Source organism: Antedon bifida, chromosome 9 (genome assembly GCF_963402885.1).
Source record: "Antedon bifida chromosome 9, ecAntBifi1.1, whole genome shotgun sequence".
In the NCBI taxonomy this organism is placed as follows: Eukaryota; Metazoa; Echinodermata; class Crinoidea; order Comatulida; family Antedonidae; genus Antedon; species Antedon bifida.
The window spans coordinates 245,089-264,371 of NC_136234.1; the positions used below are offsets into that span (position 1 = coordinate 245,089).

Here is a 19,283-nt window from a genome sequence, read left to right on the forward strand (position 1 = left end):
GATCGCTGGATTAATTTGTATTAATTTGTCCTTGTTAAAGGATTTTTAAAACGAATTACGTCTTAAAAATAAACAGAATTTCAAATTACACAACCTTGTTACCTATTAATGTTAATTGCACTGTAGCTCAGCTTAAACATTTTGATTCAAGATAAATCATTCTTAAACACATTTGTATGTTGCATTTATTCAACAGTAGACAATGTGTGGACAGTAGTAACAGGTACTGTAGTAGCGAATTCCTTTTTTATTAACCAAAAACTTTACATTGTCAGTTTAAAAGAGTGCAGTGTACTTTCCTAATAAAAGCATTATATTCCTTAAACATTTTTTGATCTACCCGAAAACAGCCTTCATTTACAATTACATAGACCAGTGATCAGAACGCAATACAATATCGGCTCACTGGCTAAATAATATTTTACTATACAGTATAAAGTGGGTATAGAAGCAGCCCCTGAGAAGTGACATACAGTTAGCATGTCAATTTTAAATTTTGTTTCCCAGATGCAACGCAAATTTGACCAATCACAAGCGACATTAGCATGACTGATCTGTTGTTTGTGCATTTTAGTGTCCTAGAGCAAACCAAGTTTTGTCGCAATCCTTAACATGAATACTGTAAATAATCATGTTTAAAACAATGATTACTAAGGTTCACAAGATACATAACACTTCAGGGAATTAAGTAAATAAATACCATCCAAGGACAGAAATTAATATGCAATTTAATAACCTTGTCATCAACTAGCTAAAACTGTCAAAGTGGGTTCCATTAAACCTGGTTTTGATGCCAACAGGGCCAAATAAGTGTACATATTATTAATCCAATGGTATATGTTGAAATGAATACAAATTATTCATAATATCATATCTCAAATGATAAATACTGGCTGGAACCCTGTCCTGTGAATAGATCTTGCTATACTACAATTGGGCAAGGATTCATCTGTTTTTTTGATATTCTTTACAGAGAGTTGTTATTCAAATTCATCAAAGAGATCAGTTAAAATGGTCCTGGCATTGCATGTTGCATTGTACAATGTACAGTAATTAATATAGCACAGAGTATTTGGATTAGTGAAATATGTGATCAAAATACCACAACTAGTAGGTCACAAAAATTAATGATTGTTTTTAATTGAGATAATCAGTTCACAAGCATCATCATATAGCAATTTGTAATAGTTTAATTAGGAAGGTTGAGTTTAAAACAGAAGGCCTTTTGATATGTTGAATTCCCACATAAATTTAAATTGATCAAGGAAACGATGTTTTCTTTGTACCACCACCTCCATGAAGGCATCAATCTTGCTTTAGGCTACTGTATCCTGTGGATTCCTTGACTAATGTGTAACCCCTCTGTGTTTGTCAGTAGGCCTACCGATGAAGCTCAATCAACCAGCATTGATAAAACTAGTTGGCCTAATGTATTTAAGATAGTCTTGCAAAATATTGTATTTAACAACACAATTTAGATTTATCGAATAAGGCAATCGTATAAAATACTTACAAAATTCACAACAAAAGAATTCCTTAAATTTAGTAACACAATTTAAACTATTTCTCCATTGTCTGATGAGTGCAGCAAAAAAGGATGAACGTCAACACCAATTATTAAAACACTCTGGCAGATATTGACAATTTGCAATCTGCAAGATGCTGCAACTTGTAAAGCATCAATGGATTTGTGTTGAAGGGAGGGGAGGTAATCCAAAATCCCCAGGTCATTGATGAATCAGTAAAATTGGTAATATCCTGTCAGTCGGTCTGATTACGCTCTACTCTTCCCAGTTTTCAAAAACAGGAAAATCGCACTTGTTTTCATACATTTCAAATGTTCAATATTGAATCATCAAATATTACTACTTTTTAAACTTAAATTAAAATTTACTTTGAAAAAGAATCAAGTAGGTAGTAGATAGGTTTCAGACAAAACAAGCATGAAATAGCTTCTTTTCAATTTTAATGTAGTTATGTTTCAGACACCCTGATACTACTTTAATCAAATGACAGATTACTGTTCATCTGGGATTCATAAATCAAATCACAAGATTCAAAATAAATATAAATTATCAATTTAAAAGATTAGAGACTGGTATTAATAAATTAATCAAATTAGGAGGAAGACTACAATACAATAGAAAAAGAAAAGTTACTTTCATTAATATCAGTATCACAGAAATTTAGATAAACATAATGTCATTGACATCCATAGAAATATTGTAATACAGTTTACTGTACTAAAGAACTGTATAAAGAGGCTGCAGAAAAATGTAACCAATTACTTTCATTAGTAAATAATATTGCAGCAATTTACATAAATATGTCAATTGTTAGTAAACAAAAAATATGATTACCTCAGTAAATCTGTGTCATAGTAGTTATCTCTGATTGGTTTAATATAGCTAATTTTGAGTATGATAATGGATCGTTGGTTAGCAGCAATAAAATCCAAAATGAGTAACAATGTGTTTTGCAGTGCAAAGGCTTATCCTAGACAGTTGCGTGTTTAATAGTAATAACAGCTGACGCTTCCATTAGTATTTATTATTTCCTATTATTTTCTGTTATTCAGAATTTGCAAAAATCATAAAGACCTTTAAAGTTTAAACAAATCAGAAAGGAGTCACCACCAAACAAAACGTATAATCAGTGACAGCGTGAGGCGCCAAATAATGACAGTTAATGGGCCATTATATTATCACCTAAAAATATGTACTTTTCACAGTTTGTGCATATCCTATTATTAAAACTAAGCAACAACAAAATATGGTGTATTGTACAGGAATAAAGGGCGTCTGTTGGAGGGTGCACGCATTGTTGTTAAGTTCAAAGTCGTGCGGCTGGTGGAACATTGTCTACAAATCCATTTAAACACTGGAATTTTTTAAGCAAATCAGGGCGCCGTCAATTAAGCATGAAGACTAAAATGGCAAGAATAGAACAATGGTGTCATCCAACTGTGATGCAAGCAATAACTGTCACTTTATTGTTAGATAACTGTGTGGATAAATTTTTAAATAGTATAGCATATTTTAACACCAAACACCAGTCTTTTTACAACTACACAAAAAGCAATATTGGTAATAAACATAAGTGCAATAAAAAGAGTGTTGTAAGTAGGTTCAGCAGCCATATGTTAGGTCTATCAACAGCCTATATTGGTTGATACTAGTTGTAGATATGCAAACTATTATTACCAATTCACTAATTGACCATGACACATATTGTTTGCATTATGAAACCTTTTTGCTTTGATTAGCAAGAATACACAATTTGAACTATTCATATTATCAGAATTATTTCAACCCCAGATTGTAAGCCCACTTAACAATGTAGAATTTAATATCATTTATTGCTTTACCATTGTATTCAGATAATTATGCAAAAACATTTGTATAAAGGAATCAACTAAGATGACATAACTCTAAATAAACAGACAGAACACATTTATTTTGAGAATTCAACATTTTGATCCTTTTGAAGAATCTGGAGTTGCACTCTTATTATTTTATTCAGTGTGGATCTTCTGGTATAAATACATGTCAAAGAAAAAATCAAACTTACCTTTTGAATTTTTTAGAGTTCAAAGGATTAAGCTTTCTCAAACGTCCTTTTGCAGGCGTTGCCGTTTTTGGGGTAGTCAAATTTAGAAACTTTTCACTTTTCACAGGTGTGGCATTAAATCCACAGAAACTTTCATCTGCAAATTTCAAAGACGGTGAACTAAATTTGAATACGGTTTCACCATCTTGAGTTAAATCTGTTTGAAATGGAGAAACAAAATTTATGTCCGTTATTCCGTTAAATTTAATGATTGCAATGAATATTAATTTTTTAAAAATTGATTATAAAACAAAGTCACAAAAGAAAATTACAGTTGCAGTAAAAATACCAGCAGTAATACAATGATCTATTAATAGTATTAAATATGCATAAAAGATGTTTTAAAGATATCTTTTAAATAGTATTATGCATACAAGATTTTTGAAAGATAAACAAAGTTGTAAAATTTAGTAAAATTAATATCATATTGAGTGCAAAGCAATATGACAACAATTTGTTACTATGGACTGTATTTATTATAAACCCCAAATATGACTCACACTTTTTCCTTTATGTAGGGTGCATCTGGTAAACATATCAGACAAATATCCAGGGTATATAAAAGATTGATTATTGAAATAATAATGATGGAATTGTTATTTTCCAGGATCATGGAATTTAGCCTTTACAATGGAATGTGAAATGAGCTGTGAAATTCTTTGTTATTTAAGAGAGTAACCAACAAATGGGTAAGAATTTTCTTGAAAATATAATAAAAGGATAATTTTTGTTTTTTTAAAGTGAGCAATCATTATGTCCTGGTCATCAGAAACTCTTAATAATAAATAAACCACACGATATCAGTCCATTATTTACATGGATGAGATCCTTAAATAAAATGTTTTAATGTAGTACCTGAACAACTTGGTGTCAACAAACGCTAAAAAAACCACATGACGGCTGAATGAACAAACTAATTAACAATAATATTATTACAAATTAAAGAAACTTAATCAACCCTAAGTTGAGATGAGAACTACTTGGATTGAATGGCTCTTTTGTGTTCTGAAGCATTCCTGTTAGCCTATGTCATTCATATACCCAGGTATTGAGTGTGTACATTTGGCATAGTTCTGGTGGTGGGAGGTCATTGAACAAGGTCTAGCTGCAAATTTCAAAAACAATAATTGGATTACATTTTTCTCAATTTCTGGGTAAAAATAGTTTTTTTAGATGAATTACATAAATATTTTACATTGTTTGAATGAGGACATTTTGATTGTCAAGGGTTTGTTGTGAACATCTTATACTGTACAGTATGAAAATGCATTATCTTTGTTAATATCTATATGAATCCTAAAATAGATGATTGGTTGAACTTCATATTTCAAATGTTACATCATACTTTCCATAGACACAAATAGAAGAATTAAAATATTTAAATATAAACAATGATGGGTTACATTTATACAGTACAGTATGGTTTAAAAACCACAAATAATAATACACATAATAAACATCCCTATTGTCTAAAAATAAACATTGTAATTACCAAAATAACGGGTGACTGGAATTTAACAGGAAACCAGAAAGAAAAGAAACAAATCTAATTTAAGAAAGTAACTTAAAACAGGAAGCACTGGTAAGATTTTAAAGTTTTTTTTAGTTAATACTTGGTATATACAGGAGGAGTTTCTCACTACACTAAACAGAATGAAAGAATTGTTTAGTTATGAATTAATGAATCCATGTATTAAAAATGTACAAAGATCATATGTTTTGTTCATCTAATTTCTCTAGCAAGAATTTAAAACTGTCACAAAATTCAGCAATTCTGAAAAACAGACTACTGAACAATGTGCTTTGTTTCGCAGACTAATTATTTATTACCTCTTTTTAAGCTAGTAGTACTGTAAGTCATTACTTAATCTGAGAGAGTGTCCTATGAACCAAACTTAAATCCAATCCATCCTGATACATAATCTGTAACATTTGAACCACATTATCACTGATTACAAACACATTCTGTGCTAAATTCAACAACCTTCTAACCAACTGGAAGATCTCATGATTCATAAAAGCCAGACACAACTTTCATTTTCCTCTTTTGGGGTGAATGAGCAAAACATGATAAATAAGTTCATCAAGTTTACCAAAAAAAAGGAAAATGTTTATTAACACAATTTAATTTTCATATTAAATTATCTATAAGACAAAGATGAAACTTTACATTTTAAAATTCTAATGAATACCAGTATTCTAAATACAGTGTAGTGTAATTAAATCTCACAAAAGAATATTTATTAACTACCATTAAAAAAAAAGCTTTAAAAAGTAGTGGTGAATGAAGCAAACAAATTAAGGAGATGAAACCTTACCTGTTGTGAAATTGTATATTATCCTTATAATTCAAATGATAGTAACAAATTGATTTAAAAGAATTATAATCCAATTGATGTTCAGTTATATATCTCCTTGTATTAATGAACTGAAACTCAAATCTCAAATGATGGTAGGGTATAAGATCTCATTTCAGCAAACTACAGATAAGCAACCATTGGCAGTTACAGATTGGACTGTTCCATTACAATGTGGGGTTGCTATATTAAGTACTGTATGGTAGAGCATGGAGGTAATGGTAGTATTAGTAATCAGTGTGCATCAACATAAAACTGCTAGAATGAAATTAGATCTTATACCCTACCATCATTTGAGATTTGAATTTTAAGTTCGTTAATACAAGATACTACTGTACATCAATCAGATTATAATTGTTTTAACTGGTATAAAGTGGTTTCCTCCAAGTTGTAACAAAATAGAAAACTATTTCAAAATACTATTGGTTGGTTCATTGATGAAATAAAATTATAAACAAACATCAGTAATAAACCATCATCTAAAATCAGTGTAGGCGTTCTTACCACTTCCTATTCACATTCAGACATATTGACGTCACCACAACATTTGATCTTCCTCACCACAATGGAATAACCCAGTACCCTACTCTCTCACTACTGTTCACACCTATACTACATTGTTTTCATATGCAATTCTGTTTAAACTTTTCAAATTCTCCGCACCCGCCTCCCTCCCCAAAAAAGAGTACAAATACTTCAAAAACTTACAAAATGAAATTACTTATTAGGAATTTTATGTTTAATATAAAATTAAAATTCAATAATGTAACTAAAGTTTTTAAATACCTCAAAAGAAGTGAAGAAATTCATAGAGGTGCCTAACTCACTTCAACATTTTATATATTTATTTATGCTCAATAAATTAAAATGTCTCCTTTTAAGCAAATGAACTTTTAAAAGGAAATTTGAAATCCCTAATTAACACCCTTGGGGTCTACTTAGACATCTCATACAGTACCATCTGTTATACTGCCTGTAGATGTTTAGATAAGTTCAGTTCTAAAATCTTCATTGGTGGTGATACTCAAATAAACAGACATTAGTGTTGCTCTAACCCCACATTCTGTTTTCCCAAGACATTGGTGGGTTAATGCTACTTAGATATAATTGCTCTTTATTTAAATAGCCAACAAAAAGGCATAATTGAATGATCTATAGTCAATTACTACTAACTCCCAAACAATAAGCCAATGTATACTCCATATATTTTGTTTATTTAGAACATAATTTAATATCACAGACAGAGAAAAATTGTTATTTCGTCATATATTAATATCAGAAAACGAAACTTTGTGTCTCGTGTTTGTACGATTTAAAGATTAAAACAAAAGCCTTCTTTTTCAAGATTTATGTCTTTAGTAGTGACTTTATGGTAAATTATTTCCGGACAAAGAATGAAATAGACCACAAATCAACAAACAAATAAATGTATCATTTGTTTACTGACAGATTTATGTATCACTCTTGTAACAAAAATGCAATGTATTCCCAACTTGTATTGTAGACTTAGTAGTATTGAAAATGGGTAATAAAAGAATGACGACAAATTGAATATCCTCCTCCAAACAGTATTATATTTTGACAATGTCAACGATTCTTAAATATTTATTAGAAATGCTAACTTTTCATATAGTACAAAATGGGTTCACAATGTTCTTGAAAACTAGTGGAAAAGTTGAGTCAGATATTTAATACCATTTCCAATAAAGCTTTTTCAAGGTTCTTGAAAAAAAAATTAACTGGAAGTTGATGATTAATAAAGTGTAAAAATAAACTAACAAATGAATGTCTATCCACATGTGAAAATAAACAAGGTATGAAAGAGTTTCCAAACCCAAGGCCACTTTGAGTTTCCCTGGATGTTATCTTACCAAATTACATGCTTCCTCCAATAGGAGTATATTATAAATTGTTTTGATATATTTACATTGTTATATAAATATCCAATCAATGTTAAATGAACTTTGTGTGGGCTTCCTTCCTCTTATTTCACTCTTTGGCTAAACTTGTCTTCCTTTAATAATTCATTTCATATTGAATCAATTAGAAAATGTTACAACAAATTGTAGGATGTATTTTTGAAATAGATATTATATTACCCATAAAAAACCTATTTTACTAATGTTATTACAGTCAGTATAAAATCATTATTTCCTTCCTTGGGTTGGCTTATGAACATGTTTCAAAATCACATTAAACTTAAGTTGAGTGATCCATAATACATTGTTAACATAAATATGTTTAAAAAAGCTAAACTGCTTAATATAATAAAAGAAACAAAACCCTATATTATTAAATAAATTCATCTGGTTCTGAATATAATAAAGTGGAAAATTATTCCAAATAGTAGTTTGAAAAAGTTGACAGTCAACGAAACGTCACTAAGGTATTTACCTTTTTTTTGGTTCAACAAAAAAGTTATAATTTTCCACTTTAATTGTTTATGTTGTTGTTGTTGCTACCATTAAATCTTCTTAAACTTATTATAATAACCTTCAAAAGTTAGTTATACCTTATGTCAAAAACTTAATTGAAGAGCTGATGGTAAATTGAGTACTGTACTAACCTCACTACATTGCTAAAATAAAACTCTTCTTTAATTTAATGTCTAGTTTTTGTACCGCCTGATACGTTAAAAAATGACAGGTGATTAAATAGGAAATGAATGTATTTTATAATTCAATTATATTATGATTAATAATCACAGTAAATAAATTTGAGACGACATCAAGAAACCCAACCCTGTCATCTTAACTTTTAATTAAATTTAAAGTAAACGGAAAAATTCAATTAAAACTTCAATTACATTTCCCACACCTAATGAGGTGGATAATTGAGTGAATCCTCTATAAACAACACCTATAGGCAGGCTATGCTTATATTACAATCATTAACAAGTATAGTAAAACTACAATTTGGATTTTATCTAATTAGAAACAATGTACGTTATTATATTGTTTTTGTCTAACTAAATAAACACAAGATACATATTAATGAATTTGTAGAAATTAACTTTTAAAATATTGTCAGTTAAGTTAAGATGGGAACACTATTTTATTTAAGAACTGAAGGGTCAATTACCAAGCATCCCAAGTAAGTATGCAATGAAGACAGATTCAAATAAAATAAAAAATTTAATTTCCTTCAGTCTGGTTTCAAATAGGGGTGCAACTATTTATAGTAAAGATTCCCTTTTAAAAATGATCAGAATTTACATGTTTGTGGTGGTAGAGAAAAGTCAAGGATAAAGTAACCTGTTCTGACAACTATTTAATTCTTAAGGTCAATGTCAAATTCTGACAAAATTGCTGATACATCAATTAATAGATTAGTACTATAAACAAGTAGACCTGTTAATTGACTGAAAGTTGGAATGAAAGAAAAACAACATTTTTGGTAGTAAATAGGAAAATCATCATTTTGAGTACAGACTTTACTTCTTTTTATGATTAAAAAATCAACACACATTTGAGTGCAGTTTCAAGTTTGGTCTTGAGTAAATCATCAGACATTTGAGTACAGTTTCAAGTATAGGTACTATGAAGAATTTAAGTTTGGTCTTTATCATTAGGGAAATCACTAAAATATCACTGTATGCAAGAAAGCCAACATTATCCATTATTGGTCCTATTTTACACTCTGTGTACCAAATCAATGTCCTGAGTTGATCCAATTCCATTGAGAACATGCTTTTTTTAGTAAAGAAACCAGACTTGGTTATTAAACTGTGCTGTACTTCATCATATCAGATTCTAAGTTAATGACCATGAACAGACAATTAAATGATCCTCATCCTGCAGTAATGGGGTAGTAGATGTTATTGTTATAAAGAACATCTGTATTTGATTCTAACAAGCATCTGTATTTGATTTGTCCTAGTCTCAATAGTAACTTAATTATACACTATCAGGTAATGTACTACCTGTGAATATGTTAACATAATAATGACATAGAACATAATGGCAATACATTAACTCAATAATAATTAATTTAATACATAATTGTAACATTCCTATACATGCATTTACTGTAGTTAATGATTGTTAGTAGCTTTAATTAATTGTACACAGAGAGCTTTTTCTCTTTCTATAAGATAGTATTAATATTATCTGGATGGACACTATACTTTTCTCTTTCTATAAGATAGTATTAATATTATCTGAATGGACACTATACTTTTCTCTTTCTATAAGATAGTATTAATATTATCTGAATGGACACTATACTTTTATTACAACAAACGATTCAATGTTTTCTGAATATTTGAGGTTTCCTGGATTTAAACAGAGACAGAAGTATCTAGTTTAACCACTTTATAACAACATACTGATTTATAAGTATCAAGGGATTTTAACAAATATTGCCAATTTTATTGGATATTTACACCGAATCCTAGCTCCTTTATTCACATTTAATTGATTTGCAAGAATAATGGGTCCATAGTGCTTTCCAGAATTTTATGTATTTTAGAATTTGTGTCATGTATTTGATAGGGTCATTGAATATGTTATAAAAGAGTGCTGAACAGATAACTGGATTTTTAAAAAGCTTTGGAATAAAGTTCAACTAATTTTTATCCCTTTTTTTTATATGAAAGTAAAAACTGCTTAATTACTAAGCTTTAAAAGGCAAAGTAGTGATTAACCCATATTTATTTAGTATTAAAATAAACCAAGATTAATCTCCTAAGTCAGTAGGCTTCACAAACTTATCTTTCCAAGTGATTACTCAAAGAATCAACAAAACCCAAGATTAATTCTGGTTTATAGTTAAAAAGTACAGTATTTTTGTTGAAGGCTTTATATAATGCCTATGTTATTATACTGTTATTATAACTATTGTTACCAACAATGAATTTACCAAAAGAAAAATTCCAAAAACAAGTTTTAGTTGTATTTGTACCGTTCAAAGAAACCCATGTGTCGCCACTAAACTAACTTACAAAGAACTTTTCTACTAAAGACTAGTCTGTATAACTTTTTGGAACAGTTTGTATGTGAGGTAGTCTCATATTTGATTATTGTGCTTAATTCTCTCAGTATATTTCTTATTTTTCTAAAGTTCTCCATTTTTCATGCTTCACAAAATGAATCACAAATTCTTACAGGAATATAGAAATGAGGTAGAGTTAACAATTAATTAATAAGGAACAAAACAAGCCTCTCTCCCTTAAGGATCACTAGTTAAAGGGCATAAGAGATTAAAGAAGGACTATTTTGTACGAAACCTTGATAATGTATGGCATAACAGATTAAAGAATGTAAATAACATAGGAAGTATCCTACAGTATTGCTAATGTATGGCTAGTAAGATACATTTTATCAAGCATATAAAGCGTTTTTCACAAATATTATGGGATGGACAGAAATGTTTATAAACTATATATAATTTTAATATTATAAAATCTCATTTGAGATGAGGCTTTAGGGAGTAGAAACCGTGGCACTATATGTTAGGATTGAACCCTGGCATCATGTTAGGGATTGAAACCTGGACCTTGGGATTGAAAGGGAAGCATGTCATTTACACAGTAGGCAGTAAACCTAACAGGATGGAAGAGGTGGATAGTAAATGAATGCTCTTTATTGCGCTGGATTAACGTGTCTACTACCGTATATGTAATTTTGATACAAGTTTACTCCAAAAAAATACTGTAATAGAGATCTATTCTCTATGATGTCAGTAAATTAGTTTTAATTGTAGATTATTGAATTTGATTTTTACCACCATGGTTCATGGTTTAACCATCAACATTCAATGACACCTTTAGACAAGACCACATATGTTAAAGGGAAATCAGGCAGGTGTAGGTCTAGACCAGAATTATACTTCCTTCAAAGACAAGATTCTGTGGTGTAGGTCTAGAAGATTCTGTGGTGTAATTTAATGTATGGATTTATGATAGGAATCATAGAATTGTTTTATCATTAATTACCTTGTCTGACATGATGAGACTGTATGAGTGGTTTGTAATTAATAGTGATGCAATCGAAAACAATCTAGCCCTTAAATGACACTGATAGATAAAACATACAACAACCATCATCTAGTAATAATAGTGATCAATGCAAGAAACACATTAATCTAATGCATTTGATAAATAAAACATAATTACCTGGTTATGTAAACCTAAAATAAACATACAATCAACAGCTAATAAATATAAACATCTTCATTTGGTAGACCAAATAAATAAAGTAAATAACTGTACATAATAATAGTGGTTTTTGTGGGTTGAACAATGATTCAATAGAGGATACCTTGAAGCCGCCAATAAAATTTAAGATTATGTACTTTCACTTTTGATCTAATTATTCTTAATTAACATCTGGTGTGCTCATAAAATATTGACCCCATCCAAAAGGTAAGCATGCTTCCTGACCTATTAATGTGAATTTACCACCTTATTGCTTTACCATTCAAATAATCAACTTTAAAATTCATTTATTAACATTTTTTACCGACAAGAAGAAACTCATTTCTTTCAAAGTATCAGAAATTTTCACAAAATCTGGTTTTAATAAAGTTACAAATTATATAATTAATGTGTGATGACTGGCATTTATTAGAAATTACATAAACATAATTTCAATTGGTAACTATAAGAAACTTATGTTAAATTTCTTTCTACATTACTATAGATGAATAATGTTACTTTAATGAGTAGAGGTAAATGACCTTTGATTTCAAACCCAATAAACCACATATATACCCATAAAAACAATGAAGTGATGATAAAATCAGCATATTGAACAGATATTCCTCATGATTAATTGAGATTAAACTAACAGTAACTACTCTGATAGGTTTGGTTAAATACAATCCAGTGAGATTTATGGGGTGTCTGGTTTGCATACTAATGGTATGAATAAGGCATTGTTTTGTTTCATTCTCAATCTCTTTGCTTCTTACCGACATCATGGGAAGATTCTTCATGCCTATAGAAGTTAACTATCCACATCCAAGTGTGGCAGACGGCTTAATATCAAAGTGAACACTTTGCAAGTCAGTTACAAGCTAACTTCATGGTAAATGAAAGTTTATAGCTCTTTGTTACAATATCCTTAATAAATAACATGCTGTATGTAGTAGGTAGAAATGGATCTGAACCATGTATTTATCACTTGGATGAGAGTGAAAACAAATTAATAAAACAAACCAATATATGAATTTTGGAATATTATTATTATACCCAGTATCTCGATAACAATAAATTATAGTGATTTATTAATTGTTTAGTGGTTAATCAAAAGGCCTAAATAATAATACTGTAATTGTATTGTGGTATATAGCAATTATTTTATTTATTTATTTATCATAAATACAGGGGAAGAATTACCCTCTTCCCTGATTATACTATAGTAACAAAAAAATGGATTAAATATTCTATTTTTGTAATTCAAAGTATCAAAAGATACCGGTTTATTCATTTTGAAAAGTCAATGAAAATATCAATTTGGCAGATGTAAAAGCAGCCTGGTATTACTATTTTGACCTGCCCAAATGCCAAGCCTGGAGCAGTATTTAAGAATGTAGTAATCTTGTAGTACATACATACACTCTGAATCTAGTTATTTTCCTTTTATACCATGGGCAACATTTACTGTGTTGAATATTAACATATGGAAACCTGTGAGTGACACATGGGATATAAGTTTAGTTAACCAATTCAACTCTGTTTCCTTCCACAACTTCTTGCTACTCTCCTATGGGATAAATAGGTCATTGTTTCTAAAGCTATGTCTACACTATCAAACTTTATGTGACAAAAAAATGTGCCCAAGTATGAATATGATATGCACAAATATGGTAGTGCTATGCATCATGTCCATATATGGGCATATCACATAAAGTTTGATAGTGTAGATAGAGCATTATAATGCATTTCATCTAAGGTTCTTGGCTAGTGTGCAATAGGGCATCAAATTCAGTAATTAAACCCTATACTGCAAACACTGTACTTTAAAATATACTTTTGAATAACAGTCAATGAAATCTGATTATATTTACTTTATCTTATTTTAATGGAAATAGTAACTAAGGGTCTTGAACTCAAAGATGGTAAGCTCATTTGCTAGACAGACTGTGAGGCATACGGTACTCAACGAAAGAGTAGATTACTGACTTCCTGTGGCATGAAGACCCCTAAAGAAAGTCATTTTTACTCTAAAAGATATAGTCTTCAACACATGATGATTAACGATGAATTTACTCAACCTCTCTACACCTGCGCAAATGTGCTATTAATTTTTATTGACTTTAATCCCATGTTCTTAAGTAGATTTACATATTTAAGATTCACTCATAAAGTCATACAGTACGATACTTAAGTTTCTATTCCGATGACACACCATCCAAATAGAAAACAACATTTTTAATTCTGAAAATGTTTTCAAATATATGCCTGTACAACTTCACATTCAACAAACATAGCAATTGTACAGTCTATTCATGAGTGTATCTCAATGTGGACACCGTGTTAAACAGTTCAACATTTTCTGTAAAGGAACTGACTCAAATGCAATAAATAGTAACATTTTGTAAAATGATTATTGACTTGATAAGGATAACAGAGAATGTTGCTACTGTATTGGAAGATAAATTAAATACTTTAAATAATAAATATAATTCAGACAAAAAAGATTATCATTATCTTTTCTATATAAAGTGAAAGTATATTTTGCCAAGGCTATCTCAACAAATATATTGTTTACAAATATGATTCATAAACCTTGGAAATTAATAGGATTTAGTTTGGTGGTTAAGATGGTTGACTTTCCAATGACCAGAATACTGTTCTGAGTAGAGTATGAGGATCTCCCTTTAACATTTACCCAAGTAGTAGTGGTGTATATATTTTTAACAGAGTATTATAATAAAAGTTTTAAAAATAAAATAAAATAAAAAGTGGGACAATCCCACACAAGACAAACAAATGTAGTAGTGGTGTGTGCACATTAAATATTTGATATGAAAATGACTCCAACATTTAGCGTTGGCCTTATATTGACACTAAGTACAGAAATAGGTCAAACCCAAGAACAAATTTATGGTAAATTTTAAAAGGTAAGAGGCACGCTTACTGTAATAAGTAGTTCACTCTTTAAAACAAAGAGATGCTTTCAGATCTCATGGCCTATGTAATTGAAGATGTGATTATGATGGCGTAAATAATATCTAACTAGCGGCCGCAAGAGACATAAAAGCCTCATGGAAATACTCTGAAGGACTGTATGTTAAACAATGGAAACCTGTTGATTATAATGAGTCTGCGTTACAAATAAAAGCACTCTTGTCTTAAATAAATGCTATCATAATAAAAAACTGTATATTACATCGCGCCGACACAACCTATTGAACTAAAGACTGGGTTAGTATTTGGCCCACTATTCAAGCACAACAGAAAATTGTGAAACTAAAAAAAAGAAGAATATTTCAAATAAAAAATATATTCATTTTTAAAGTTTTACATACAGTACCATGTGTTCCAATTACAAACAAATTTGAACAATTGCTAAATAAGATAAACTAGATTTGAACTCGTCACGGTGACGAGTTAGGCTATCGCGCAACGCATCGTAACATGCACATGCTATTTATAGGTTTAGTCTACAGTAGACTGCACTACAACGATTGAACGAACAGCATAGCATTGATCAAAAACCTTTCAATAAGCGTCAACAGTTGACGGTATTGGCACGGTTTACTGTTATTTTTTATTTTACACCACTCACATTTATTTAATTGTTTTAATATGATGACCTTTCCAAATTAAAAAAAAATCGTTCCTTCTATGATCGTTTTTAATAGTTAAATTCAAATCTAGTTCATTTTTATTTCAGTATAGCAAATTCTACACAGTTATTTTTTGCAGTTTATGGACAACCACTGCCTGGTACAGTAATCTCTCACAAATCTAAAGATGTCATCTAAGCATCAAAAGAAAAAATGACAATATCTGGAAAATATCACTGATGTATCTTAGCAGGTGCTTAAGAGGCAATTGAACATTTTCCAAATAAATTTGGTGCCCAAAAAAACACTTTCTTTAATTAAATGTCTGTCTGTTTTTAGGGAATATCATTGTGATTATAGAGGGCGCCAAATTGTTTGGATCTATGTTTAAACATGTATGCACCTTTATGATGTTTAGTTTACTTACCAACTTCACCTAGAGGGGGTCCTTCATAACCTCCTGGTGTGGTTTGAATAGTGTCAACACAAGCTCTATGCTTACTAAACCTCTGATCAGCTGGCAATTGCTTTAATAAAGCTTTCCTGTTGAAAATAAAACTCATTTACTAGTCTCTTTTCATACATTTGTGACAAATTATTGGTTAAAAGCTAAATTATTTCAGAATTCAAAAGAAACGAGAGCCCACCTTTTAGCAGAAGTAAATGCACCACTATCTTCACTTGCCTTACGCTTTGATCTCATTATCTTGGGTGTTTCGTAAACTCCTTGATGATTACGTGAAGGAGTGAGAACTACAATAGTAGAAGAGTAGAGATTCATGTTTATAATTAATATGAATTCAGTTTAATTTAATGGAAAGAAATTAATACTGGAACTGCCCAGCCATAATGCCAAAATATTAGATGATTTTACTGTTACACAAAACTTGATAACTTTTAAATAGTATTGTTTTGTTCTACCAAGGGGAACATACATAACACATACAGTACAGTATAAAGTTCTTATGAAATATACATTTATTCTGTAGTAGTAACAATATACTAAGTAATACCTGATATGATTAAACATTAGTGATGCAGGAAATATGGATAATGGTTAGTGACAATGTGTGATGTCATACCTATGTTATAATGATTACTACTAGTGACAAATGGAGATGCTAGAAGTGCTCCAAGACTGTTCACAGCTTCTGCAATATGAATTGTGACAACAAGTGCAAATACGATATTCAGACCAACAGCTTTATGCATACATTCTGCTCTGGATGTGGTTCTGAGGTGAAAATGTTGTATTTGCAAAGCAAAAAAGCCTAAGCTTGACCTAGTATCATCATTTATTCTTGGGGAAAATTGACCCCTCCCCATATAAACATGGGTGTATTTTCCACAATAGATTAACATGCTTCACACTGTTGGTCTGAACATACTCTTTTTAGTGTACCAGCAAAAATTCTTATGGTGCTAAATATAATAAATGAAAACATGAAACAAATCATAAAATGAAAATAAACATCGTTTATAAAGTAACTGTGTAAATTGTATGACCCACTATACGACCCCTGGGAGAGGTGCGTCATGTGTGCGTCATTTACAAATAATTACTGATGCAGATGTGCGTAAAAAAACCTGGATGGTACGTCACATCAATGAACAATGGTGGGTCAATGTCCGTCACTTTACCACCCACCATATAATAAACAAAATGGTCACAGTGCGTCATGGTCACCTAAAGGTAAAGTCACATTTTTGATACACAGGTGCGTCATGGTATTCATAAGGTACGACACACATAGCACAAATGACACACCTCTCCCGGGGGTCGTATAGTGGGTCATACAGTTGACAAGTGCATAATTATTTTGTCGGTGTCGGTTTAAGAATATGGCGTTAGAATTACCAAATAGAAATGTGCAAAGTTGATTCTATGTTGTGAATAAAATAATAAATAGAGTGAAATAATAGGAATACCTTGTAGTGAGCCACTTCTTCTTCTTTTCTTCTTTATTACTTTCTCTGCATCAAGAATTCCCTCTGCACTGCAATCCAAATCATCTTCGGACGTCAACCCACCATCAACTGCGCTCCACGACTTATTAGCACAGTTGTTAATTTTCTCTGCAAGAGTCTCAGAAACAAAGCCAATCCGATTGGCTTGCTGAATTAGAAGGGCGATCACAGACATAAAGATTCTTAAGATCTTCTCCGACAATGTTGAGCTCTTCTCTTGCTTCTCATTAAGACCGATTAAATTTGGCGTAAGAACTAATGCAAGATTTCTAACATTCATCTTGTTATTTTCAGAATGTGCTGCTACGTCGTTTAAGAAGCTCATAAGATAAAGCAAAGTATGGAAATGACTTTCTGGTAGAATAGTCACCAACAGAAGGATGGCATTCTTCTGCTTCCATTCTTCTTCCAGCTGGCCACATTTCAGGAAGGTTTCCTGGAGCTTGTGGGTAAAGAGAGGATCTGGAAGTTCTCTAAAGAACTCCTTCAAAAGACTTGCAACATCAGCACAATGTGAATCTTCAGGAACTGACCCAGTATTCAGGATAATTTGCTACAAAGAAGAAACATTGAATTAGTCCTAGGCCTACTGTACTTCTACTAGTAAACATTGAGCCTTTACAGTGGACAAGATGACCATGCCATCAAGTTTCAAGTACGAAATGCCTACAGGTTTATATTTTAAATTATTCTTTTTTAAAACTTACCTTTAGTTCCTTTTGCCTTACTCTTGATCCTGGTTTACGAAATAAACCCTCTAAATTCAAATGTAATTTAAGAAACTCAACACACTCAACTAAGTATCTAAAGGAGAAAAATAACAATATAATGACACTATCGTATTATTTTAAGATAAAGTTAATATCATCTCCAACAAGCAAGAATATAAACGTTGAATATAAACGTTAAAAATAATGTTTCCCAATAATCTCACTTAAGTTAATACGCATCATGTTCTTACCTTGGGACGGTGTGAGCAGATTCATCATCAACTGAAATTGATGGAAGACAGCCCAATGGACAACCAAATGTGCACAACTCCTGTAAATAAGGCTTAAATTATCAATTTACAAAGAAGAGTAGATGAACACTCTCAGTTCAGTCTCTTTAATAAATTAAAGGTTTTCAAGCAAGGGACAAAACAAGGATTACATTCCTTGTGACTCGATCCCTTGTATAATAATCAGACTGATAAAATATTGCATAAGGCTAGATAGTAGCTCTCTCAAGAGCGGAAGACAATTTATTAACTTAGCTAGGCTAGGCTCTAGCCCACCAATATCCGACTCATTTTATCAGCGACAAATATTGGTTTGCCTTACCTCTTGCGTGTGAACTTTACACACGCAATTATTGCTGCTCGATTTCTTTTCTTTAGGAACTTTCAATCCATAATTCTTCAGCTCTCTGGAAATAACATACCTCAATGCTTCACGGTCATTTATTTCTAATATATGTTTCATGTTTATTATATAACATTTAGAACGTACAAATGTATAAATAGCCTCTAGGCCTAGCCTCTTTCCTACCAGTAGTTTAAAAAATCAAAATACACCGCTGAGCACATTTGCTCAAGGTCCTTGAAATTGATTGGCTATCGACGGATTAGACGCG

At 30.8% G+C, this 19,283-nt stretch overlaps 2 protein-coding genes across 2 annotated transcripts in view; one reads left to right on the forward strand and one right to left on the reverse strand.

The window, feature by feature from the left end:
* The window catches only part of LOC144852303 (uncharacterized), a 29,737-nt gene extending 10,605 nt beyond the window's left edge, over nucleotides 1-19,132 (reverse strand). The window contains exons 1-7 of the mRNA XM_078710078.1: nucleotides 18,992-19,132; nucleotides 18,631-18,710; nucleotides 18,377-18,473; nucleotides 17,631-18,222; nucleotides 16,349-16,454; nucleotides 16,129-16,244; nucleotides 3,571-3,766 (exon numbers count right to left, since the gene is read on the reverse strand). Coding sequence (XP_078566204.1) covers nucleotides 3,571-3,766; nucleotides 16,129-16,244; nucleotides 16,349-16,454; nucleotides 17,631-18,222; nucleotides 18,377-18,473; nucleotides 18,631-18,710; nucleotides 18,992-19,132 — 1,328 coding nt within the window. The remainder of the gene's footprint in view (nucleotides 1-3,570; nucleotides 3,767-16,128; nucleotides 16,245-16,348; nucleotides 16,455-17,630; nucleotides 18,223-18,376; nucleotides 18,474-18,630; nucleotides 18,711-18,991) is intronic.
* LOC144851834 (lysosomal proton-coupled steroid conjugate and bile acid symporter SLC46A3-like) overlaps nucleotides 1-19,283 on the forward strand; it is a 123,302-nt gene that overhangs the window by 48,000 nt on the left and 56,019 nt on the right. The window lies entirely within an intron of this gene.